The sequence below is a fragment of the Haemorhous mexicanus genome, chromosome 20 (assembly GCF_027477595.1).
Source record: "Haemorhous mexicanus isolate bHaeMex1 chromosome 20, bHaeMex1.pri, whole genome shotgun sequence".
NCBI lineage: Eukaryota > Metazoa > Chordata > Aves > Passeriformes > Fringillidae > Haemorhous > Haemorhous mexicanus.
The window spans coordinates 2,719,273-2,746,159 of record NC_082360.1 but is presented as its reverse complement, the minus strand read 5'-3'; the positions used below and the strand labels follow the sequence as shown (position 1 = coordinate 2,746,159).

At 46.9% G+C, this 26,887-nt stretch overlaps 1 protein-coding gene across 1 annotated transcript; it reads left to right on the top strand.

Annotated features, from left to right (window-relative positions):
- Positions 1 to 367: 367 nt before the first annotated feature.
- METRNL (meteorin like, glial cell differentiation regulator) lies at positions 368 to 25,163 on the top strand. The gene is made up of 4 exons (XM_059864274.1): positions 368 to 645; positions 6,268 to 6,656; positions 22,926 to 22,985; positions 23,633 to 25,163. The coding sequence occupies exons 1-4, from the start codon at positions 533 to 535 to the stop codon at positions 23,947 to 23,949; spliced, it is 879 nt and encodes a 292-aa protein (XP_059720257.1). The 5' UTR covers positions 368 to 532; the 3' UTR covers positions 23,950 to 25,163.
- Positions 25,164 to 26,887: the final 1,724 nt, after the last annotated feature.

Below are 26,887 nucleotides of genomic sequence, written 5' to 3'. Positions count from 1 at the left end.
GGGTCACTGCGGGCACCCCAGCGCGGAGGGCGCATCTCCGTAACTTCGCCGGCCAAACGAAACCCTTCGGTCCCGCCCGTCATCACCCCTTCCTACACAGGGTATCTTGGGGGAGGCCAAGCAGGGCGGGGCAGGAGCGGAGCTCTCACCCCAGGCCAGGACTCTGCCAAGGGAGCTCGGGGCAGCGGCGGAGTCCGGGACGGGCCGTAGCCGCGGGCGGCCGCTGTTCCCGATCCGGCGCCGCGTTTTGCCGGCGCAGCAAGTGCCGGCCTTGCCGGAGGAGGAGCGGCGGGAGGGGGAAGGGGGAGGAGGAGCCGGCCCTCGGCCGGGCCGCTCCCGCCCCTCAGCTGGGAGCCCGCAGCCAGCGGGTGCGAGCGGCAGAGCCGAGCGGCGCCGCGCCGAGCCGGGATGCGGGAGCCGGGGATGGGGTAGCCGCGCCGCCCTGCCGCGCTCCCCACCATGTAGGCGAGCTCCGGGCGCCTGCACATCGCTCCCCGCAGCCTGCACCGCGTTCGCACCGGGCCGGGGGACCATGCGGAGCGCCCCGGTCTCCGGGCTCCTGCCGCTGCTCCTGGGGCTGCGGCTGCTGCTGGGCGGCGGCGCCGCGGCTCAGTACTCCAGCGACCTGTGCAACTGGAAGGGGAGGTGAGGGGCATCCTGCCCGGGCAGGGGGGAGCGGGGACTGCCACGTCCATCGCCGTCCCGCCGGGGGGAAGATGCTGATGCCGAACACAAAAGGGAGATTTTCCCGCTGTGCTGCCCAGCCCGCGAACGGGACGGCGGAGAGCCGGGGCCGGGGGCTGCTCTGCCTCCCTCCCTCCCTCCCTCCCTCCCTCCCGGCGGGCTCGCCGCGAAGAGACGCTGGGCAGCGGCCCCCGGGCAGGGAGGGATGGAGGGGCCGGGGCGGGCTGGGCTCCCCTCGGCGGGGTTGAGGGGCCGGGGCGGGCTGGGCTCCCCTCGGCGCTGTTCGGGGGGCTGGGAGAGGGAGGGCGGTGCCAAGTCCGCCGCGGAGAAGTTTCTCCCCGCGACCATCTTCGCCTCGGCCCCAGCGCTCCGCGGAGGCGGCGGCCGCGCCCGGGGAGCAGCGAGGCAGCCCCGGCTCGGAGCGGCGCTGGGATGCGCTGCACCTGCGGAGCGCTCCCGCCGCAGCCAGCGCGTCCCTCCCCGGGGCTCTTGCTGGCTCCTGTCTGCTCTCTTCCCTTCCCTCGCCTGCGCTCCCCCTCCGTGCGGTCCCGCACTTGGCGCTCAGCCCCGGGGTCACTCCCCGCTCCCTCGTCCCGCGGAGATGATGCTGGTGATGAGCTCCGGGAGCGGGGGCTGGCACAGCGGCCGCGCTGCTGATTTATTCTAATTGCACCGGTTGAGAAACCTCTCCAGTTCTCAAGTGTTTATCTCCCAAATTATCTTTCCTTTAATTGCTTGTAATATGTTTAACGCGTGTGGTTGGGTCTGTGACCTTCTCCTCTCTTTATAGGTTTCAAAAAGCAGCTCTGCTCAACTAGCAAGTGTTGCTGGGTCAGACTTACTTGGAGAGTAAAATGGTTCAACTCTAATGCACTCTTCAGATCTGACTTTCTCTAACTTTAAACTTTGGCCGGCCTATATCAGTGGAGTGTTTTGGAGTAGAGAGAATTCAAAGTGGGGAGACAATTGGACTGACTTTCAGCATCATGATTTCTTTTCTCCTACTATCTGAAATGGGGTGCTTAGTGTTTACTTTTTTTTTTTTTTTGATAATTGATGCATAGTTAATAGCAGTGAATCCACTTGAAGATGAGTCTGCTTGACAGGGATGAAACCTCTGGCAAACTCCTAATTTGTCATTTTTCTTTATACAAAAAAAAAAAAAAACCCAAAATAAAAAACCAAAAACCCAAACAACCCCCCCAAAACAAACACACAAAAAAAAAATCCCTGAAAATGCTGTACCAAAGCATTCCAAAGCATCTCAGCTGCACTACTTACCTGCTTACCTACTTACCTTACCACCTGCTACTGCAGCAAGTATTTTAAAAGAATGGTGACAAACCCTTGCAGTTCTGTCCTGTTTTGCTGTTATTTTTGTCCTCTTTTCTTAGAGCAAGCAGTGTCCCCTCATGTCACCTGAGCAGGGTTGGAATAAGCAGTGCCTAGAGTTTCAGCTATGGGGGTGATGCTTTGGCAGGGGGGGAAGTGAAATCTTGTAACTGAGTTTGGGATGAGCCTGGAGATGCCAGTTTGGATTTACTCACCTCCCCTGTTGTTGTTCTGGTGGGCTGAAGTGGTGACAGCTTTGTGATGAAGCTGTTGGATGAGCAGGGAAGGAAGAGCAAAGTTTAGTCTGGGTGGTTTCACTTGTGGGGGAGTTTTGGAGTTCAGGGGGGCTGGAGTTTTGGGAGGGGATAAAGGAACCCAGGCTGACTTAGGCCTTACTGGTGGCAAACAGGAGTTGTCAGAAATGCTGGCAGTCTTAAGGCCACTCAGTATCATCTGACTTGTCCTGAAAACACAGCAGTTGAGAAGGAAAGAAAGTAATTTGATGTACCAGTGAATATCATTAATTGACCATTTCAGTGTGGATACCAAGGGTTAGAAAGAACTTTTTTTTTAATGCAAAATAGAATATTTTGAAGTCATGTGATGATTTTTAACCTTCACTTTTAGGAAAAGTTATGAACTTTAATGTCAGACATAGTCTTTCTCTACAGTGGAGTCATAGGTTGGTTTGTGCTGGTGGATTTGGGAGTCACATCATCTTCTGTAGTAAACCTGAAGGTGTTTTCTCACCTTAATATACATGTTAAAGCAACAGTCTTAAAAGCAAAACATTCTGGATATGGGTTTTTTCCCCTACTAGCTTGTGGAGAAGTGATGAGCTTAAACCCCTGAGCAGGATGAAGAGCTTCACTAGGATTCCTCTGGAGATCCCTGATGCTTCCAGGGAAGTCTGATGCAATGCACAGCTTGACACCTGCAATTTAAGTACAAGCCATAATAGCATCTTAATAAATAGCTTGTCAGAGAGCTTCCAGGAAAGCTTTGTCCAGGAGAAAGCAGAAATTTCACTGTGATATGTCCAGTTATTACTTTTTGTGCTGCAATGACCTCGTGATGCTTTGGGCTTCAGTGACAGGCTGAGAGAGTATGCTGGCCTGGCATGTTTGACTGTAGGACAGAGAATTCAGCTCTTATGTGGCTGCTTTTGTCCATCAGTCTTGCTCTTGGTGTGGTGGATGCTCTGAGCAATTCCTCATGTTCTCTAGACTGTCATCTCTTATTAAATTCTCCAATTGAGGAGCAAAAGTTCCCTGTGTTCATTGCAGGTTGCAGGGAGGACATGGGTGCTTGTAGGGCTCTTCAGCACATCTTCAATGGAATAAATAAATAACTGAAGTAGATAGTGTGAATATTCTTCTTGCTCCCTTTTTCTTTAAATAACACCTGTTCCACATTGCAGCACAGCAGCTCACTGAGTGATACTGTAACAGGTTTTTCAGGGCAAGCATAAGGGGATGGCTGAGGCCAGAAAGGGAGAAGAGCAAGGAGACAGATGCAGTGATTCAGGATTGGTATGAGGAAGTGGCTGTAGAAGTAGCTTGTTATAGAAGTAAGTCCCAATAAGCAGCACCATTTAAAATGGGAGGATGGCTCATCCATCACTGCAGCCATGAAACACCTGCCCTGTGTCCTTGCCATATAACCAAAAAAACCAGAACTCCAATGAGTTTGGAGAATAACAAGGCTCCTGGGTCTCCATTCCTGTGTGGACCTGGTGTGTCTGATGGGTGGCTAGAGAGAGCTGAACCTGGTGTTAACCAGTCTCAGTGTGAGGACAAGTCATTCTGACCTCAAGCAAAGCGACAGGTTTTACTGGATGATGATGGTTGCTGTTAAATAATGTGAACAGGTATTTTGAAATCTGCTTAACTTTTGAGTCATCCTTTATTATAAGGCTTAATGTGTGCAGGTACTCGTGCTTGATGTATCTGTCTAATGGCATCACTCTTGCCTGTGGGAGATAATTGGCTTTCAGAAGATAATTTCAGAGTCCACCCTGTTTTCGTTTGAACACCATGAATGTTTGAACAAAATTAATGTAGCTTTTTTTTTTTCCTCTGGCAGAAATTCACTGCCTCAGTGTTGTTGGGATCACTTGCCACAGAAGTTTCACTGCATGAGTTCAGAGTTTTGCCCCTGGTGTCTTCCTTCTGTTTAAGCACCCAGACTGGAGTGTGCCAGTATAAGTCCTGCAAAACCTCTGCAGCTTGTTTTGAGGTCCTGAGCAGGGACAAGTGATGTGTGAGGATAACTTTCTGCCCCTTTACTGAAGGATAACTTTTACACTGTTTAATTTTGTTTATTTGCAGCTTGTACATAAACAGACTTCTGGGTTTTCTGTTGAGGGGCATCATGTGTGTGCTGTGGTGAAAACTGATTTTGTGGACCAGATGTGGATTTACAGTCAACTTGAAATATTCCTTTGCAAGTAAAGTTTCCTGAATGTGTTAAGTACTACTGAATTTGAGGGCAAGAGTCTAAAGGTTAAAAGCTTGTCCCTCTTTCCTCCTCATCTGTGTGCTTGATGTGGCTTTCAAGATTCTTCAAAAGCACATGTTTGGAGGCTCTATTGTTATTAAATATGACTTTTTTTCTTTCTGAGCTTCCTCGTGTAACCTCTATCAAGTAGGTCACACCGACACTCACAATAATGAGTCACGTCAACAGTAAATGCAAACCATATGGTTTGGTTTTTTCCCTTTTACACATTGCTTGTAGTTACTTTCTAAGTGCTGACTTGAATTCAGACCCTGTTCAGTATCCAAAAATGTCTTTGGGATGGGGAACTGTGTATTTGGAGGTTTCTGCTGAGGAACCAGACTTGATGTCATCACTTGCACTACACTAAAATATGTTTTTGCCACAGATTTCCTGTGTAACCTCAGACTTAATCCTTTTAAATTTTTTTTCTCATCTTGGTTCATCTGCCTACAAGTGGGAATGTTGTGAAGCTTCCCTAAAATCCTGCAAAGCAGACCCATGAGGTGACAAAGAGTCTGGTTTTGGGTTGTCCTCTACAGGCACAGGATAAAAGGTGCTTGTGTTTGGGAACAAAGTGCTCAGAGCACAGGAGGAGAAACAACCTTGGTGGTGAAGTGATTTGCTCATACTCACTTCATGGGTTTGTGACAGGACAGAGACTGGGCCCAAGGGATTTTTCCTTTATAACCCAAATACTGCAGCCAATAAATCAGGCTTCCCACAGCTTGTTCCTCCAGCTGCAGTGCCTGCCCTGTGCAGTGTTGTCTTAGGGCTTTGGGTCACTCTGGCAGAGAGCTGGTGGGCTTGATGCAGCATCAGTGATGGGCAGCAGGGGCTGTTCAGAGCTGCCCTCACCTTAGGCTGTGGGCACACAAGCCATGGGGATTTACTACTCATCCTGCTTAGCAGCTGGCTCTGGCACCCCGTTGTGCCCTCCTATCCCATCCCTGTGGTCCCTGTGAAATGGGTGCTGGGCTGTTCATTTTTGGCCAGAGTAAATGGCCAGATGTTCTCTTTCCTGCTAAACACAGCTCTGTGTCTGCTTGTAGCCCATCAGTGAAAATGACAAACTGAGCTTAAACCTCGTACTGGGCAGCAGTGGAGGAACAAGTTCCTACCAAACAAAGCAGCACATTCAGTGCTTCCCCAGCTATGACAAGGGACAGAGGTGTCTCCTCTCCTCTTTCTACCTCCCAGTGTGGAGACTGGGGCTGCCCAGCTGGGCCAGAGGGTATCGGTAGCACGTAGAGCATCGCTTTTGCTGCAGTTTGCAGGGTGAGCTTGGCACCCCTCCCAGTTTCAGATCCATTGGGAATATGGACTTGGAAGGGGAACAAAGTACTTGGAAAAAGGTGGAGTCTGATCTGCGAGGCTGGAGAACGTGCTGGATTGAGCCACCAGGAAGGGAGTTAGAGCCTACGTGTTTTACTCAGTATGCACTGCTCAGCTGATGGGCAGCACCTGAGCCTGTAGTAATTTAATTACTTTTGATCATGTGCTTATATCCTATTTAATTTTGAAGCCTATTACTAGTGGTTTGACATTTTCTTCTGGGGGATGATTTAAAATTGTCCTGTAATATTAAGGCTGAAGTGTTGCAAGAGACCCACGCTGCAGAGCTGGATGGGCCAACAGCCACTGATGTCCTGGGCTTCCTGCATTTCTTGCTGTGTGTTTTGGAAGGTTTGACATTCCCATTGTTAGCTCTGTCATTTCTCTAACCTTCTCTTTCTTTCTTTCTTCCTGCAGTGGCTTAACCCACGAGTCTCACAGGAAGGATGTTGAACAGGTCTACCTCCGCTGCTCCGAGGGCTCCATCGAGTGGATGTACCCCACGGGAGCACTCATAGTCAACCTGCGACCCAATATTTCACCTGCCTCTTACAAACACTTGACTGTTTGCATAAAGCCCTTCAAAGACTCTGCAGGAGCAAATATTTATTTGGAAAAAACTGGAGAACTGAAACTCTTGGTGCGAGATGGAGAGCGCGGCCCCAGCAGAGTTTATTGCTTTGGCTACGACCAGGGGGGGCTGTTTGTGGAGGCCACTCCTCAGCAGGACATTAGCAGGAAGATTACAGGCTTCCAGTACGAATTGATGAGCAAGGGGATAGCAGCTGATTTGCACACAGCTTCTGGTGAGTTCTGGGGTAGAATTCAGACTCCCACCTCCTGTATTGGATGTGTAACAGATGGCAGTGAGTGAGTGAGTGGGAACGTAGCTGGCTGTGAGTTTCGTGTGCTTTTAAGGCCATGTTTTATAAACAGAGCTATTGCAGAAGAATTGATTTGGTTTTTGGTTTGTTGTTGTGTTTTGGAAGCTGGTGGCATGGGCTGAACTCCAGTGATTTGTTGAGGGCCACAGCGTGCAGGAGTCTCCCCTTGCAGGGGCAGGGTGTATTTCAGGAGCTGGCTTTACCCTACACTGAACCCCTGGGCTTCCCAGCCTTGCTGTAACACTTTTCTATCTACTTTTTTACTCAGTTTTTAAGACCCCATTGCATGTTTTGAATAATAAACATTTGAACAAGGAGGCACTCCTTTTCCTCAGTGGTTTTTTTTCCCCTTTGCAAGTAGTGCTACTTGCTGACCTAATTATTGCTTTTTCTGTTGTGGTTTTTTTATTCAAACAAGGAAAATGGTGTGTTCCTTCCTCACTCTCCTGAGAATTACTGTGTCGTGGCAGAGCTCTTCAATAATTTTACAGGACAGTGCTGTCTTCCCTCTCAACCATTATGAAAAACAAGTTTTGTAGGGAGGAGTTTTGCTCCAATGAAAAACTTATAGGAAAGAGGAGTGGACTAACTAAAAGATCTTACAAGCCTGTAAAGTGTGGTATTAAATGGCATTTGGAACAATGGCTGCAGGTGTGACCTAAGTGTGCTGAGCAATTAGACAGAGAAGAAAAACTGGCATTTGTGGAGGATGACAGGGTGAAAGGGGAATTCCCCTTAGATAGGGGATATCTGGTTCATGCATCTTACCCATTCAGGATTGCCTCTAGCTTTCATCCCCAAAACCAAGGAGGTTTCCACAATAGCCCAAGGAATTGCAGATTTAGGGTAGTTTATCTCAAAGGACTGCAAGGATTTCAAGGTTTAGGTATTTTAAGTGTGGAACCGGATTTGTTTGAACCAGATTTCTCTTTTGAAATGTGGGCTGCCTTTGCTCTTTTGGTGAAGGCAGGGAGACGAGTCCTCAGAGCACACTTGGGATGACTCAGCCCGGGGTGAACCCGATGTTTAGTGAGGCTGTGTGGCCCAAGAGCTCTGTGGATGCTGGCCAGACTCTGCCGTGCTGATGCCACATGCTCTGCCTGAGATGCTGCTTGATAAGCAGTGGTGTGACTAATTAAACTGCAGCTGGATCTTCCAGGGATGTCTTCTCTGGGCTAAGTGATTGCAGAACTTGTTCCATCCTCTCCCCTCCCCTGGCTCCTTTCCACACCAGGCTCTGGGTTGTCTGGTTGTGTATTTGTGCAGCCCTGCCAGTGGTAAATGTTGTCACGCCAGCTCGGACGGGGCTTTACTTTTGGTGCAGCTCTGAGCTGGACTCAGCTGAGCAGAGCTGGGCTCGGGGCTGATGCAGTAACCTCGGGAACTGACAGGTGGCAGCTTTGCCATTATAACAAAAAAAAAATATAAACACAAATATTCTAAATTTGAAGTAGCTTCCTTTACTTTTGCCACGCTCAGAAGTGGTAGCTTATTACTGGGCATTCTGCATTTTAAGCAGGCTGCTCTGCTCCATCCAAAATTGCTGCAAATGAAGTGGGGTATCTCTGCTGAGCTGCTTTCCCAGTAAGATCATTTGTGCAAAGATGAATACACTGTGCAGAATGTCAGCTATGTAGTAAAATTCCATTGCAGAAGACATTAAATACATTGTTTAATCAGTTATTTGGAGAATGTTCCCAGATTCAGTGCTGCTTTCTCTGTCTGGCTGTGAGGAGGGAGACACACACAGGCTAATGAGAAGTCACTTAGACTTACTAAGAAAAATCCAGTGCTCTCTTATTTTCCAAAAGAGTTGAAATTGCTTTTGCATATAGTAAAATAATCTGACAGAAGCACTGCTGGGTTTAGGCTGCACTTGGGGTTTCTCCTGAGCTTTGCTCATTGAGGACTTGCTGCTGACATCCTATACCAGCACAAACCGCTCTGTTTTCAGAACTAAATGCATTTCTTTACACATTAAATCTTGGAGGTTTTTAAAGCTGATGGGAGTATTTTTTCAGGGACGTTCAGAAGTCAAACTGAGGACTGCATCCAATTACAGCCTTCCTCTTTAATAGGCACATTAAATCACTTTTTCAGTGACTGCTGTATTTTCAGCTGTAACAGACACTGGTTAAATTTCAGTGCTGTCTTATGAAACAATGTGGTGGGGAATCTGCTCCGTTCTCCAAGTGTCTTGTTTGGCTAGAAGAAGCTTTTTAATAGTTCATCAGCAGAGCCTTCAGGGCAAACTGGGGATCTCTATTGTATTTTAAATTATTTCTCTTGCCTTTTTTTGGATCCCCAGACTCTGGGGAGGGGCTGTGCAGGGTGAAAACACGATGAAAATGCCATACATGACTCTTTCCACTACTCACTTAGATGAGCACTTTTATTTTCCTATAAATATCTGTACGTCTGGGGGAACTGCCAAATAGCTGCCTTGTGAGGCTTCCACAGAGCAATATATTTGAGGCTCTTTGCAGCTTGTGGACCTCCTTTCTTCTGGAGCTGCTTCTAGTTTTTCTGTGAAACTTCAGAATAAACGCCCTTTACTGAGCTGCTCATTTGGAGGGGGAGTTTGCAATCACTAAAATCACTGAAGATTTTTTTCCCTGGAGAGGAGGCTCAAGTCAGAGGCAAGTGCTGACCTCAAAGGAGCTGAAAACTGGGTTTAAGGTTCTGCATTTCCCACCACCCTTGCTTCAGGCCCTTGTTCACAAGCGTGGCTGATGTTTTTTTGGCTGCTGCACTCTGGAAAAAGAGGCTGCTGTGTCTCAGTTGCAGTTTGACAGAGTTTAGCAGAGCTGGCAGTAGGTGTGAAGAGGTGACAAAGATGTGAGATGCTGTTGTAGATGGGGTTAGAGATGTGCCGGGCAGAGGAAGCTGCAGTGCTGCTTCTGATGGCAAAGAGCTGAAAATTGCAAATATTGCATGATTTCCTTGCTACTTCAGATGCCTGTCATAAAAGACCCAGGTGTGGGGCTCAGCAATCCAGCCCTTTCCTTGTGCAATAACTACTTGCTAACAACTTCTCCCCGCTTTCCCTAAACGCTGTGTTTGTTTCCTGGTGATAATTGTTGTACTCTGCCCTTGAATTTACTCTCTCTTCCTAACCTGGCATCCCAGCGCTGATTAAAGGGTGTAAGTCATCTGTTTAATACTTTAATGACCTGTTGTGTCCTTAGAGTCCTGACATTGCAGGGTGCATCAACAAATCAACAATGCTTGGCACGGTGCCTGTGGTTTAATTAGAAATCCTCAAGTTTTATTAGTTTACAGCCATTCTTTCCCACTTAATCAGAGTCTAGCAAATAATTCAGTAGAAAACATATGCAGGTTCTGCATTGCCCTTTCCCTTTTTTTGAAAAGTTGAATGACACAGGGCAGTCTTAACAATTTTCTAGATTTTGGGGACTTAACCCTTTTCTTGGCTCTGCCTCTGCCTTACCACAGTCTCTCGGAATTTTCCAGACTGTAGGAAGAATTTGTGCTGTACTGGTAGATTTTAATTCAGGTTGCTGACATCTGGTGTGGGAAGTTTTTTACCTTGATAGTAGCAGTCCAAAAAAGTGCATTTCTCTGGGGTTGTAGTTTCTTAAGATGGGGAGAGGAGTGAAGGCAAGCATGCCTGGCATCATTTAATGGGAGTAGTCCCTAGGAAGGGTCACCTTGACAATTCAGGCATCTTGATGGGTGTGTTCTCTCTTCATATCCAAAGTGATGGTTGACTGAAAGTGCTTTTGATTTCAGATTAGGCTTTGGGCTGCACCCCTCTATCATTCCCATGCACACTGATGGTCCATTAACTCCAGCTCATGCTCTGCAGCCCTGCTCTGAAGCCTCAATGTTTGTCCCACTGAAGAACTGAGGCGCTGTGACATTTTGGCCCGAGGCCATTGGAGAATCAGCAGAACTTGTTTGAGTTGTTGAATTCTGTTGATTCTAATCTTTTCTGCTTGTGCAGGAGGAAAACACTCAGAGGATCAGCCAGGCTGCCCATACTGACAAAGAGATGGAGGTTTTGCCAAAAGTGGTCTGGCCATGCAGTCCCTGGAGGTTTTCTGAAGGTTCTGACCCACATGAGCTCCTCAGATCTGCCTTGCACCACAGCAGACTGCTTGCTTTAAATGTCTATGAAAACTGTGAAGGTCCCTTGAGAGTAATTTACTTTTTGAGTACTTCAGCTTTTGCTCAGCTAATCTGAAACAAGAATCTGTAGGTTTGACCAAAAGTTTTGGAGAGGAAGGTGAATCCTCCTCCCTGTCCCACCAAAGGAGTTTTATTATTTTACTCTAAGTCTGTGTTTCAAGAGTGTCTCATCCAGCTCTGGGTCCAGCTTTGTTCAAGCTGTGCAGCTTGCTCTTCCCATTGCTCACCCATGGGGTGTGTGTAATTTAGTTGTCAGAGCTCAGGGGGTTTATTGAAAGCCCTTTCATTACCCACCTGCTTCTGTGTAGTAAAGAAGTCAAACTTTAACAAAAATGCTCCTTTATCTTGATGGCATCTACAGATTTAGTGCAGATTCTATTAACTGGTTTATATGTTTTCTTTATTAATGCTGGGTACCTGGCTGAGAATATGAATACACAGGAGGTACAACACTGGTGTGGGTATCTGAAAAACAAGGCAGAACTGGATAAATCCAGTTAAGTAATTAACAGTATTCAGCTATTTCCTGTATGCTGTAAATTCACTGTCCTGAGAAAACAGATCAGAAATTCAGAAAGCTCAGAAGTCTTTGGGCTATACCAGTGTTTCTGCTGACAAATGGCTTTTGAAAGCACCCTTCTTAACTTCTGATCTTTAATGCAGAGTGTGTTTGGCAGAGGTGGGGCACCAATCTGCCCTATTTCTGCAGGTATCCTCCCCAGCCTCTGTTGTCATTCCACCTTGTAGGCTCCTAGTCTCATGCTTTCCTCTGGTTCCTCACAAATATCCAATCCTTAATGTTTTTTTTCATTCTTGAAAGCTGGATGTGCTGCTTAGCTTTGTGACCTGAGGCAGCAGATGGTGGAATCACAGAGTGGTTTATTTTGGAAGAGATCTTTACAGTGCACCCAGTGCAGTGTGCAGGGACACCTTCCCTGGACTCATTGCTCAGAGCCCCACCCAAGCTGGCTTTGAATATTTCCAAGTTTAGGGCATCTGCCACTGCTCTGTGCATGCTGTTCCAGTGTTTCACCACCCTTACTCTGGTGTGTTTTTCACTTCTTGTCAGAGTGGAAACTGTCAGGTGCTTTGTGCCAAGGCTGGTGAGCAGGAGGCTGTGCCTGCTGTGCCCTCTCTTTGCCAGGGTCACCATGACTGAGCTCCTCGCTGCTGTGGGCAGGAGAGGTGATGGAAAGGAGCACTTGGAACACTTAAACTGAAAGTCCCCATGACGTTCATGCCTAGCACAGGTTCTGCCTGAGTAACTGTGGCCATCTGAGATGTTGGCACTGCCCTGTGTGGCAGAGTGGGAGCACCCGTGGGTGCTGCGTGGGCTCTGTTCCAATCCACCCTGTCAGATGAGGAAAATGCCTTGCTTTGCATTTCTCCCCTCCCTGTTTTCTGTGCAGGTTAAAACTCTTGGGGTTGAGGGGTTAGAGCTTGATGGGTTTCTCAGGTCCCTTCCAACCCAAACCACCCTGTGACCCTATGAAGTGCACAGAATGGGTTGATGCTGCATTCCTCTCATTTGGGGTTTGCTGGAGAAATTAATAATAAACAGCCAATGAATAATAAACAGCCAATGAATAATAAAGAGCCAAGTTGAGGGATCTGCCCTATCAGCCTGAGCACACCTTGCTGGGTGGCTCACCTTGCATGTAAAGCTTTGATGATTTGTTTGACTTTTCTCTAAAAGGTCACAAACAAGTTTTAAGAGAGAAACATCAGAAAACAGCCTTTATTGCAGTTTCTCAAAACACACTGCAATTAGTGGCTGTATAAGGGATCCTCCTGACACTCCTGCTCTGGGATACTGTATTTTAAATGGGATTTTTTTTTTTTGGTGTGTGCTTCCCCTCCTTGCAGTAGAGCCTGTCCACACTAACTTTGTCTTTCCCATAGTATCCAAAACTTGGCACAAAGTAACCATGAAAATATAACCAGCATTTCCTCACCCTACTGTGCAGAGAACACATTTAAAGCTAGTTAGTTTTTGAGGACTTGTCACTGAGCCACATGTCATGGAGCAGCACCTAGCTGGATCAGGCTGGCTGCTCTATAACACTGCCTGGTGTGGGAATAATTTTGAGAAGCTGGAAACCTGCTCCAATTATTCATGTGCCTGAATTGGTCAGGTTTGTGGTGAATGATTGACTGGGTGGGAGAATTTGAGAACAAAGTTTTTGATTTTTTTTTTTGTGTGTACTGCTCTGATGCTCAGGGAATGCACACACCCATACATCACCTGGGACTGAGCAAGAGTGATATTTTGGGGTCTGAAAAATGTTGGACTAAGAAGCCTTCACTTAAAAGAAAACCCCCACCAAAATGGGATGGATTCCCTAATTTAATCTCTCCTTCTCCCAAACAAATGCCTTTGCCAGCATCTCCTCTGGCCCTGCTTGTCCTTTGATGTTGGGCAGGAGTTGGTTTTGCAGTGGGCAGAGGAGGTGACAATGGGGCTGCAGTGATAAACACACAGCTGCAGGGGACAGGGGGATAGAAAATAGCTTATTTTTGTTAGACTGGCCACGAATGCCGTTAGCTTATTTCTCAACTCAGTGGGCAGTCAAAACCAATAAGCAGTCAGGTGTATTGTCTGGGCAGCTGGGGCTCTGCTCTGCCCTGACCTTTGTGTACCACCAAAGATGGTCCCACAAACAGAGCTGCAGTCCAGCCCAGTTGCTTGGCAGTCCTTAATAATGCTCTGTGCTTGCTCTGCAGAACTGTTTAGTTTGCTGATTCCTGAGGCTGCAGTTAAGAAGGGATGAGAGGGTGGGGAAGCTGCATTCCTCTTCCCACTGACTGAAACATGGGCCAAATCCTTCCTGTGTTGGAGTCTTGATTTGCAGGACAGAAAATCTCTTTCACTTCGATCTGTGCTAGAAGCCAGCAAATATTCACTGAAATATTGCAGATATTTGGAAGATATCCTGGACCTAAAGCTGTGATATGTTAGGTCTGACCTTGGGAGGTTTAATACTGGCTCAGAAAAGTGTCATAGGCTGCCCTAGGACAGCCTTGGTCCAGTTAACCTTTTTCTGGTTCAGATTTGTGGAAGAATTTTTTGCTGTGGGTTGCACGGGCACCTCCTGACTCTTTTATGGGATTTGAGCATTAACTCCTGCAATGGGCATCACCTCTGGTGTTTGCCCATATCCCTTCTGTATTTCTGGGAGAGCTGCAGTGATCAGAGGTGCTGGGAAATGCACACAGAGCTGGTCTGGCATTGCATTGCCCTGTCTGCCTCCCAGGAGCATTCCTGTCTCTACAGGATGCCCCTGTGCCCCACCAGAGCTGCTGCTGGCTTTACATCAATTGCTCCTATCTGCAAGTGGGTGTCAGAAATTGGAGAGAAAATAAAATTGTTCCTATGTAGAACTGGTGAATGGGCTTGATATGAGCAAGCAGGGCGTGCTTTGAAGGAAGAAAAGGTGATGTATCTCAAAGCTTTTACTGTTACAAATAAAAAGTTTTAAGGTTAACTGGACAATGTTACAGCATAGAAGATCTCTGGCTGTGTGGATGTAGCCCCTCCACAACTCTTCTCAAGAACAGACTGATCAAACCAATGGTTTTATAATGAAAACTGGCCTTGCTCCTTCAGAGCTCTCCCACATACCAAAAAGAATTTGATTTCTAGAAACAGGAAAGAGAAGGACCTGTGTGGAGCTGAGTGCACATATACTTCTTTTTTTTCATTAAAGACTCACTTAATCTTTGATCTGTCATTACTCCACTCTCAGGGTTTATCTTTAACCAACCACTCATTTCTTAATTCTATTCCTCTGCTCCATCAGAGGCATTAATGAACCGGACCAGAGGGGAGGGAAGGCTTTGTGTTCCTGGCAGGGCTCCAGCCTGGTAGTAGGTGCTGGCTCCAGCCTCTCCTGTAGCCCTGGCAGGGGCAGGGAGAAGTGCTTGGCTGCACAATTTCCCCAGGGCATGGGAGTGCAGAACACCTTAGTTGTTCATTTTCTGCTGTGCAAGCACTGCCTGACAGCTGAGCTGTGTGTTAGCTACCAGAGACAAAGCCCAACAGGACATCAACAACTGAATAACTTCACATTTTCCTGGATCTGACCCCTGTGAGCTTTTACAAGGCCTTGGCATGACTTTTCCTTTAGAAGAAATCTTTCCAGAGTGAATTTTGGGAGGGGATGAGCCAAGCCAGAAGTCCTTGTGGGTTTTGAGTCAGGGGAAGCATTTCCTTTGTCCTGTGTGGCAGGGCTGCAGTGCTGGCACGTTCTGGGGTGACAGCAAGGGACACTCTGCTCCAGCCTTCTGCTGCAGGTCAGAGGGGATCACAGGAGCTCCTCAACCATCCAGAGGCACCTCTGACTCCCAGCAGCTCATTTCTCCTCATGCTTCCCACTCCTAATCCCCCCTGGCCAGTAGAGGTAGGTTTGAGGAAGGAGAGAGGGATTTGCTGTGGGATAGTCAAATAGAGCTGCTTTTTTATGGCTTTATAGTGGTGTCTTGTGCCTGCAGAGCAGGAGGAATTCCCAGCAGTTATCTTGCTGCCATCTTTTCCCTTTAATTGCAGTTAGGGAGGGAGAAGAGGGAAAAAAAAAAAAAAAGCAGATGTGTACAGGTGCTGCTGGCACAGGAACCTGGGCTGGGGTGGCTGCAGACACTTCTGCTTTGCTGGGCTCTGCTGCTGCAGTGCAGAGAGAGGAATTTAATTTAACTGGACATCTGATCTGCTGAGTGGGGCTTTTTGGACTCAATATCTTGCAGGCTTGACTGTAACTGAGGGTTTTTCTAGAGCTGTGATGCAATGGGTAAGTGTAGGAGCTGGGCTGGGATTTGGCACTGATCCAGTCACTGTTCTGTCTCTGCCCACCCCAGTGCTGGGGTTTGCCACAGAGGGGAAAGAGCAGGGACAGCAAGAAGTGTCTTGAAGCTGTGACACTTTTCATCCTTTCTCCTGGCTTGATGCAACTCATGCGTGGAGGTGGAGTTTAATAATGTTTAATGCTGCTTAAATAAAAACTGCTCTGTGGGTTTTTCATTCCTTTTGTTTTGCTTTGGTTTAAATTTTAAACAAATGGCTGTGTTTCTAGCTGACCTTTCAGCTTATTTGTTAGAATGGCTGCTGCATCTTGGAACAGCAAAAAGGCATCAGTCCCAAAGGATCCTTACGTGCTCTGTATCTGCTGAGCCAATTTCAGTTTGAAAGCTGTTGCAAACAGAGCTTGCCTAGTACCAAATCTCTTCCTCACATTGTTTACATAAATAGTTAATCTTTGGTCTTAGGGACTTTAATACCCTCTTGGAAGATAGTTCTGTGAAAAGATAAATTTCTGGTTTATGATCTCTTGTCCTAACGTTTCTCAGAACACAAAGGTCATCACATCTCTAATAGTGAGGTTTTACAATATGCTTTTTTTATTCTTTCTTTGCAGGAAGGAAGTGGTATTGACTCGATTCTCTTGTCACAGTCCATGCCACAGCCTGCAAAAGTCTGCATTTCATTAAATTTATTTGCAGGTTTAAACTGTTCTTGGCCAGTGTCTGCATTTTCCAAGTTATTTCTGGAAGCTGGTACATGTGTGCAAGTTGAACTGAGTGTTAGAAGGCAAGGAATGGGATTTGACACTTCCTTTTCTGGAGGGCTGAAATCACTGGTGTCCCTTCTTCATCCAGAGAGCTCAGGGAAGGATGTCCATTGCAGCATCCTGATGTTGTTCAGCTGCTCCACCACCACCTTGTCCTGTACCAAATCTTGGCTGTAAGAAGAAGGGAATCTTTGAGTTTTGTATCTTTGCCCATGATCCTTGTCCCAAGTTGCCTCTTCTGCTCAGCACAGGGGCTCAGATTGACTTTCTAGCAAACAGGGGGATGAACATTTCTGCCTTCAGAAGGGCACTACACTCTCATGATGTTACTCACAGCATTAACCTTGTATTCATCAAAGCACAGCCTCATTGTTCTTCAGTGCTTAAAGGGAGCTAAGAAGAAAAAAAAAAAGAAAAAAGGAGACTGTCTTTGTACATGGGCAGATAATGATAAGATAAGATAAGGGGTAACAGTTCTAAACTAAAGGAGGAGAGATTTAGATTAATGTCAAAGAGAAATTCTTTGCTCTGAGGATAGGGAGGTTACTGGCAAGGTGAAGCTGTGGCTCCCCCATCCCTGGAAGTGTCCCAGGCCAGGCTGGATGGGCTGGGACCAACCTGGGATAGTGGAAGGTGTCCCTGCCCATGGCAGGGGGTGGGAATGAAATGATCCTTAAGGTCCCTTCTGTCCCAAGCTGTTCTGTGATTCTGTGGTCCTGTGTCTGAGGCTTATTGATGCAAAGGGCTGGGAGCAGGACAAGTCCAACTCTCCTGTTTGTTCCCTGACTTGCTGTTTTCCTACTGACATGCTGGAAAATGTGCAGTGCTTGCAGAAAGCCCTGTAATCCTACCCCATCCAAAGACAGGAAAACCTTGTAAAACAAAGGAGTGATGAGAGAGCTCCTCTGTGTGTTGTGACAGGGTGTCAGTAATTTCCAGGCCAGCTGTGGAGAGGCTCTGTGTCTCCTGGCCCTGTTTTCCCCCACTGTGTGGCTGCAGGTATTGTGTTCAGTGCAGGTGTGCTGGATGCAGCTCTGCTGGCCTCAGCTCCAGCTCCTTCCAAGTACGAGAGGCACTGACAGAGCAGCTGCATTGATGCAGTTCTAGGTGGTGTTTCAGTGTGGGGGTTGTGAGGGTTTTGAGGTTGAGTGTTGTTTTGGCTTGCTCAGGAAGAGCTTTCTGAGGTGGTGAGGAAAGTTGAGGTGTATCAAGAAAAGGAAAGGACTAGTCACAGCCTGGTAAACCAGAGTGGTTATCAATTCTTGTCCACCTCCACTGCAAAGCAGGTTTTTTTTCTTGTCTGGGATATGAGCTGTGAGAGGTTTGCTTCATGGAAGAAATGCTTCTTCAGAGGGGAAGCACAGGCATACTTAAGAAGAAATAATTGGCAGGATTTATTTCGCTTTGTAATTAGTTAAAGCAGGAACAGGCCAAGATTTATTATTTTTTTTTCTTGCTCATATGATGTTTGTCCCTAAACTCCTGTCTCTCATCTAAGTCACTGATCCCGTAATCAGTTGAGACATCATAATTTTTGCTTAGGACTCAGAAAAATAACACAGAAACGCACCATTATTGGAGAAACCACATCTCTATTTTTATAATCTGCTCTGGGAAGCCTGCACTCCGTGTTTCCAGGAAGGAGACTCATCCTATGATGTCCTTTCCAGTCTGGGTGCTGTCAGCAAGAGCTGCCAGTTACAGAGCTGGCAGCAAGAGTTGGAAAGGTGTGGGTGGGTTTTTTTGTTCCCTATGAACTAATGCTGGTGTCAGGCTGAGGGAAATGGGTCTGTGGCCCCACAGGGGTGTGCCTGGAGGTGCTGCAGTAAATGCCTTGAAGAGGAAAGGCTTCTTGTTTTAATCAGAAAAACGAACGGAAAACAACACTTCAGCCCTGCCTGGACCTCCTTGGTAGCTCTTGATGCTTAAAAAGGTCTGATTGCTCATCAAAGGGTTGTTCAGAAGTACTGAGGTGTGGGTGATGTGTGCTGTGGAAGAGCAGATAAAGAGCTCTGTGCTTTCCTCCCCCAGCATCCACACCTTCACCACACGGCACGCGTGCACCCGCTTCTTCACCAAACCAAAGGGTATTCCTCGGTGAAGTGGTTTTCTGCAATTACTTTGTGTTCAACATTTTCACTTCTGCTTAAAATGTGTCTCTTCCTGTGTGTGCTGCTGGCTCAGGGGTGGGTGTTCAGCACAGCCTCTCTGGGGACAGCATGGAGAAGGTCTTTTGGGCTCGCTGAGTGGAGTGTTGGGATGGGTAGGGATCTGCAGCAGGGCTCCTGGGGTGTTCTGATAGCTGTGACACCATGGAGTGTGTTGAGAAAAATCTGGACAGGCAGAAGAAACTTCTTTCTTGTGGGTTGGAAGCTGGTTTTGGGGTAAGGTTGGGTCAGTCAGACCCATGGGTGGCTGTTGAAACACAAATGTTTCAAAAGAAGACCAGACCCCTTCATGTGGTTTGTGTGACGCCTGCAGCCAGAGCCAGCACGTCTCGGTTCCATGTGTCCTGCAGGGAGCTGCCATCCTCCACCACGGCCCCTCCATAACCCCACATCCTCTTTTCCAAGGAAAGAAGGGTTGTATGCACACAAACCAAAGGAGGAAGGACTGGAGCTGTGTGTGTGAGCTGAGAGAGGCCAGCAACACCTCCCACCACTCTTCGGGCAGAGTGTGAACAGCAGCACTAAAGGGGTGCTCAAATCACCCACAATATTGGGGAAAATCCTTTCTAGACAGCCCAGCTCCCTGGTGCTGGCAGAGCTGGGAACCACCTGAGGCTGGCATCTCCTCAGGGCACATCCCTCTCTCTTATCAAGCATTTCTGCCTCCCTGTGGAGAGGTCCAGGAGAGGACCAGCAATGTGTTTGACAAAGCTGTTGGCCAACAAGTGCGGTCTATTGTTAGCATCGCCTCGTCCTCCTCACTAACACCAGGTTCAGAGGGCAAATCGCTCAAAGCAGCTGGGACATGACTGCTGGCTTGTGAGGAATGATGTAATTACATCTCCCTCTGTGGGGAGGTGAATAGAGGCCTTTGGAGGCACTGGGTGTTGGAGGGAGAGGGCTGCCTCAGGTTACTCCAGGTCAGGATACTGTCAAAATCCATCAAAGGCACTCCCAGGAGAGTCGGCAGCCGACGTGCACAATGCAGGCTTTATGCCACTGCTGCTGGAGCTGAGCTAGAGGCATCTGGGCTTTAGAGGACTTCAGTAAAATGTTGCTTTTCTGTGTGTTTTTTTTTTTTTCCCACCTCTCTCCTGCTGCTGTATGAATTAAGGCTCTTTGGCTCATGGAGTTTAAAGGAATTAGAGCAGCTGATGTTGATATTGTTGTTGCAAGTTCATAGGCTTGCTTTTGGATGTGAGAACCTGGGCAGCCCTCAAGACATCCCCAGGGAGTCAGGATCTGGCAAACACAGCTGCCTTGTTTAGTAACCAGGCCCAGTTCCCCAAAAAATGAACATCTTCACCTGCTGTGCATGACTGAAGTGCTTTTCTTGGGCTTGTTTTTTCTTTTAATTTTTTTTTTTTTATAGTTATAAGGATGCTTCCTCTTCTAGCCTGATGTATGTGTGTTATTTTGACCTATGGGTGGAGCAGACCACCTGCTGCCCAATCCAAGAGGAATGAGTGCTGGACTGCAGCTAAAGCCACGAACTTTTGTGTTAAACACACAGGTTCCTTCATGGCTGTGATTCAAAAGAAAGTGTAGGCACTGCCACCTCCTAAGGATTGATTTTCTTTTGTGAGCCTTTGTAGAAATCAGGCTTTGGTTATAGCCAGTGGATGTTATTTGCTTTTTAATGGTCCATTTACCTCAGCAGTAATCCATCACAACTTGCTTTCCATCTGTGCTTCCATACCTTGTTTTTGCCACTTGCAAGATCTATTTGATACTCTGTGAATGCAGATGTGGGAGTTGTCTCACAGAGGAGGATTTTTGGTCTTCATCTGTCTGCAGTTGCAGAGATGGGTGGTGGAGAATGGTTGTTAAAGCAGCTCACATGCCACCACACTGCTGTGAGTCAGCTGGACCTGAAGCAGGTTTTAAGTAATGATCTAGTGTGAGCAAGGCTGAGCATTTTTAATTTCCTGTTGTATTTAAAAGGCTGCAGGATTTTGCCTAGGGTCCACAATTAAAATGATTTGATTCTGTGTACACATGGAGATTTGTTCATTTGATTTATTACTGTGTCAGTCAATTTAAATGGAAGGAACCACTTTTAAAGCATTTTGTTTTTCATCTTTAATGCTGTTGCTTGTGTTGCACTCCTTTGGAGAACAGAAATGCCTTAGTCATTTTGGTGTTTTCAATTTTCTTATGGGGCTGGATGAACTACAGAGGTGTCTGATCTAAACCAAGACTTAAAAAGGCTGAGATGCCTTTTTATTACAAGGTCTTTCCAGAATGAAATGTCTGAAATCCAGCTGTGGGTTTAGAGGCTGTCCATCAGCTGTACTTTGTTTTGGAGCTTGTGTCCATGTGAAAGTGCTGTGGGATTTGGGCAAGTTCCCTCTGTGTGGTTGATCAAAGTCAGGTCCTCATTTGGACAGAAGGAACCTGGGGAAGAGGGATTTTTGCCCTGGATGGATTTGGGAGGTGCCATGAATGAAACAAATCCATAGTAGGATGTTTGGTGACTAACACACTGAGACTTGCCCAGGGCCTGTGTGGATGTGGCACTTGGGGACAGGGGTCAGTGGTGGGCATGGCAGTGCTGGGGTCGTGGTTGGACTCGATGATCTCAGAGGTTTTTTCCAACCTGAATGATTCTATGATTCTGTTACAACTTTCTTTCTCAGGTGAAGTTTCTTTATTTGTTCTAGCCATTGATCAAAATCTCTTGAGTCTAAAACCTGAAGTATCTTTAGCCTGAATTTATTCCAGTTCTCCAGTTATGTCCAGGCTTCATCTGGTTCTGCATTTCTCATTATATTAAACATTTTCCAAACTTTCCTGAAAAAGAGAGCTGTATCAGTATGTGGGCAAAGAAGGGCAGGGAAAGCTGGCTTGTTTCTGAAAGCTTTGGAGGTATTCAAACTTTACAGAAATGTGATTGATCCAGATGCTATTTTGTCTATTCCTTGTCTCTTCTTTTGGAGCTTTTCAAGCTCTTTGAATTCTTCCTTCAAATATCCCTGCCCAGAAATGTGCATTTTACGTTTCCTTTAATCCTATTAAACAGCGTGTTACACTGTGTATGAATCATCTGACTGGAGCAAATCTGGTGGATTTGGTTCAATAATCCTTCTTTCTGGATCACTGCCTTTCTGGGTCCCTGGAAAAAAGAAGAGCTTTGCCATGTCTTGTGTCAGAGGGTGGCTTGTGCTGTCTGACAGGAGGGTGGCAGAGCATTGGAGGCACCAGCTGCATCTTATGGACAGGCTTAAATCTACTTTTAAGTGCAATGGATCAACTTTGGGAAGCAGGTGGGGTGAGAGGAAGGCTGTGACTGTTTGGGAATCTAAACTAAGTGCTTTCAGATGTTGAGGTTCAAAAACCAAATTTTTTGGGGGTAGGTGTGGCTTCAGTTTGCAGTTTGGTGGTGGGGGTGTGATGGAATCTCATTGTCCAGTCACCTCCAGTGGAGCCCTGCTCTGCTGGACTCTGTGCCTGTGCTGATTCAGGGTTTCCATTTTCCTGGGTGATGTGTTGAGGTGACACCAGGTGACAGACAAAGTTCTGATCGTGGACAGACTCACTGAGCATGGCCAGGCAGGGCAAATCCTGATAATAAACAAATTCCTGAACTCAGCAGGGTGTTATAGAAACATCTGTACTGCAACTACAGCACCTTCTCCTCAGAAATATCTGGCTGAGTACAAAGAGGAGCCACATTCTTGCATTGATTAGATTAGTGCAGATATCCAAATGTTTCCAGCAGTACAGGAAATGGTCTTTGTGCTGCTTGAGCTCAAGCAGATATGGGCTCCAGTTTCCTCTTTGCCTCAACGCCCTCCAACACGTGCATTGGGGTTTTTCCCTCCCCCCTTTGCCTCCCCCACTCTGTAACCTCCTGGATCTTTGATGTGGTGATGACTAAATGGCCCAACAACACTTGCTAGAAATTGTAAGAAGGAGCTTTGCCATCAGAGTATAAAAGACACATGATCTGAAGGCTTTTGAGTGAATTTACAGCAGAGCACCCTGCAAATGCAGCCAGTACCAAAACAGGTTTTGCATAAGTGCAGTGAGTGTGTGCAATGTTTGCTAGACAATGTACCCCAGCAGGATTGGTGGTGAGATCCCTACTCCTGCTTGGCTACAAAAATCTCATGGAGGCTCTAGGGTTAACTAGGGTTAGCTCCCACTTCTTGTGGTGGTAGAGATGCCAGACAGATCTTTGGAGTGATTGTGCCCATGCTGTGTGTATGTGTCAGCCACGTTTTTGTTTAGTTTAAATGGTTTATTTATTTAAATCTATTTCTTTGCTGCTGTCTAGTCCTTTGCTAATTGTCACCCTTCCTGTGCAGCTCCCTGCCGACCCTGCAGTGACACTGAGGTCCTCCTGGCTGTCTGCACTAGTGATTTTGGTGAGTTGCTGTCTCCCCAATCCCCCTCTCCTCCCATAAACACCAACAGACCCTTCCTCACATCTGCAGCCTCCACCAGCAGTAAATGTGGGCACATGGGGAGCTCTGAGGAGCTCAGAAGTGTCTGCCCAGCTGGCACCTCCCCAGGGTGGACACAGTGACACAGCAACCACGGTAGAAGGTCAAGGATTTGGGTGCATTTAGGAGAGACCATTACTTCTGGTTGGTCGACTTGACAAAACACCAAAAGTTTCACTAATTGTCCATGCTTCCCTTTTTAAAAGGGAAATTGGCATTAGCTGGATCTGTAATGGTTGAAGAACAGAAAGTAGGTTGTCAGGGAGCATTTAGCACAAATCTTGCTAGAATTCTTCATGATTAATGCTATTTTCCTGATGTAATTATTTTTCTGTTTAAATTTAATATGTGGGTGCCCTTTGCTGGACAGATTACAAATCTAAACTATAAAAAAATGCGAATATATACTGGAGGTTACTGGGTAATCTTAACTCTCAGAATAACAAAGCACCAAAACTTGGGCTGCTGTAGTGAAGTCAGTTCCCCTGGTTGCACAGGCATGAGTTTGGACCAGGGTCTTCCAAAGCATTTTTGAGTAATTAATCCTTAAAACCTTTTTCTGTTTCCAGTGATCAGAGGCTCCATTCAAAACGTAACGAACGAGGCAGAAGAGCAAGAATCCATCATTCACGTTGGGGTCAACAAACTGTACAGGCAGAAGAGCAAAGTCTTTCAGCTGACAGGGGAGAGTGGGAACTGGAGAGGACAAATAAAGACCTTGCTTGAGTGTGGGGTGAAGCCAGGAGATGGAGACTTCCTTTTCACAGGACGTATGCACTTTGGGGAGGCCAGGTTAGGCTGTGCCCCTCGTTTCAAAGACTTCCAAAGGATGTACAAAGAGGCAAAAGACAAAGGGCTAAACCCATGTGAGATTGGCCCAGATTGAAACCCCCTGTTGGGCCGAAGATGGCTTTTAGCATTTGGCCAGGAATGTTTCCTGGCTGCAGTGGAAACTCTGAACAAACCTGGTCACTGAGGCTGGACAGAGCTGGAGGCTGAGACCCCACAGCCTGCAGTGCTCACAGGCTCATGGAAGCAACAGAGGTACGAGCTCAGAGGGCTGCCAAGCAAGAAAGGCTGGATTTTTAACCAATCTTGTCCTTATGAATTAAGTTATTATATTTTTTTAGTGACTTCCTTAGGAAAACAAACAAAGAAAACTCCCATGTCTTAATAAAAGAAAAACCCAAATGAAAGCCAAGATGCCTTTGTATCTTTTTAATACTAATTTTTAAAAAAGTCTTAAGCTGATGTAGCATTTGGTATGGCGTATTCTGTATAAATGGCCAAGAATGTGATAGAGCACGGTAAAACATCTTAACATTGATGCTTTGTAAAAAGCTTGGTGTACAATTCAAAGTTGTTTCTTATGACAGAAATTTATGGAGCCAAACTCTTATGTGTGTGTGTTGGTTTTTTTTTTAATTTGAAAGAATGTACAATTGCCACCTGCAATTTTTTGTCCAGGCTGGCAAATTCTTTCCATTCCAGAGAAATAAAGGTCCCTGGATTTGACACATGCTGTTTAAAATCTTTATTTTTTTCTTTCTTCTTAAGGCTGATCCCAGCTAGTCCAGATGTGCTCATAGATCAGTTCTGGGCTGCTTGCTTATTTTGTGGCTTCACTGAGCAGAACCAGAGTTCCTGTGAGGCATTGAGAACCACAGTTTTTTTCAAAGGGGAAGCAAGAGCTATTTTTGGAGATTTTTAGACATGTGTGGAGGCGAGGCTTTATGTGTTCTTCTCTCTGATGCCAGCAGTGTTATTTTGGGACTGGCTCCAAAGGCAGGCTGCCCCTTCATGTTTAGCTTGAAACTTTTAAGTGTGGTAGCTTGGCATGAGGTGGCTGTTGATGCCTGTGAGTCCTGGGGGACATGACCAGGCCACCTTGTGAGAAATAAACCCTTGAATCAGGCTGTGCCACCTCTGCAGGCACTGTCCCGAGGAACTCTCCCCACTGTTCAGTCCCGCTGTTCTCCATCACTGATGGTGCCTTCACAAGGATTTTAACCTCTTGCCCATGTTCATTCCTCAGCATTCTCCACTGCTTTAACTTTTATTTTAGGCTGTCAGGTACTTTCAATAAAAAGTTTCTACTCAGTGTTGCTTTCTACCTGATCCCTCACCTTTCCTTTGTCTAACTTGGTTCTGAGGCTTGGGGAGGGCAGCTCAGGGGGTGGTCCTGGGTGGGTGCAGGAGGTTCTGAGGTGGATGGTAAGGAGATGTCCCATGACCCTTATCAGGGGTAAAAGCCCCACTTTCACCTGAAGTGAAACCAAAATCCCTCTGCAAGTGTTTCTGTGAACTCCTCCCAGCAGGGTTCATTCTGTGGGCCAGTGGGAGAAGAGTTTCTTTTAGTTGTGTGAAGGTGATCCTAAGAGGCTCCAGGGCACTGTGACTACTTCTGCAAAGACCTCTCTAACCCCATCTAGCACCCACCTATTTGCTGCTTTGAGCCCTTCTGCTTTCCAGCCTCCTGTAAGCCAAAGCACCAAAGCCAGCACCCCAAGGTTTGTGCAGCCCAAGGTTCCCTGCAGCCTACTTGGAATTTGAAGAGAAATGGGCCAGGACCTGTAGAGGGATTCACTCCAATCCCTCTCTGTGGCCTTGCTTCCTCTGGGGCTCTCAACCCAGCTTTTTTCAGGCTTTAAAAGAAGTGATTTAGCACTGAGATAACTCCTGAGCACAGCTGAGTGGGCGGTTCAGAAGCCCTGTACCTCACCTCTCCTCTCCTGTTGTGCTTCATGAGCTTTTTCCAGCACAGAGTGACTGCTGGCAGGATGAGAAGAGAAGAACAACATGTTCCTGGAATTGTCTCCAACCTGCCCACTCTCATCTTCCCCTGCAAGGCTGCAGGAGCAAGGGGAAGAGGCTGAATTAAGTGTTCAGCCAGTACTTTATGAGGACAGTGCAAAGCTCCAGGCTTTGGCCCTGGAGCTCCACCTCTGGCTGCAGTTCAATTTTTATGGCAGTTTAAGTTGATTGTAGACTTTTTAATTTAAAAATATCCTTTGCACCCTGTGCTTTGTACAGAGGGAGGTTAACAGGGATATTTCACTGACTGCCCTAAAATCCAGTACCCAAATGCTCACCCTTAAGTCTTTGAAACGTGATTATAGCTTGACTTGTCTGGCAGAGGAGTCAGGGATGGAAAGGATGGATTAAAAATGACTGTCTTTGCTCACATGTGCTGACTGCACTCTGTAATGAGAGGCAAATGACATATTGATGCAGTGTCATGTGGGGACAGGCTTGTTGCCACCTAATGAAAGACCTTGACTGGAGGTGACTCAGGACAGAGGTGGAGCAGGTGCTTGCAAAGCACTGCTCTTCTTACCACTGCAGCTCTCTGAAGATGAAGGGCTTCCTCTTGATACCTAATTAGCATAATTGAGTTCCTCTTAAAAGCAACAGGCTGACTTATCTGTTCCTTAGGAAGCAGAACTAATGAACTTGAATTGCCTCTGTAAGAGCCCCCTCCAGTTGGGCAACACTGCCCATAAATAGGCACTAGGCATGTTCTGTTCTTGTGTCTGAACTCTGGCAAGTGTGTGGTTTGCATTGTTGGTGACAACAATTTCCATGGTAACCCTCATTTTCTCTTGACTTTCCATGAGCCCACTGGTGAGCTAAATCACCTCCCAGGTATGAGCCATGCAGAGCTTGCTGTGGTGACACATAGGTGGGTTGGGAAACTCGTGTGGGTGTCTACAGGGTCTGTTTGAGGTTTATCAGATGCTGCGTGACTGGGGAAAACTTGTCCTTCTTCATCCTGTGGGGACACAGGCTCATCTCTTCAAACACCATGACTTCAGTGCCTGCAT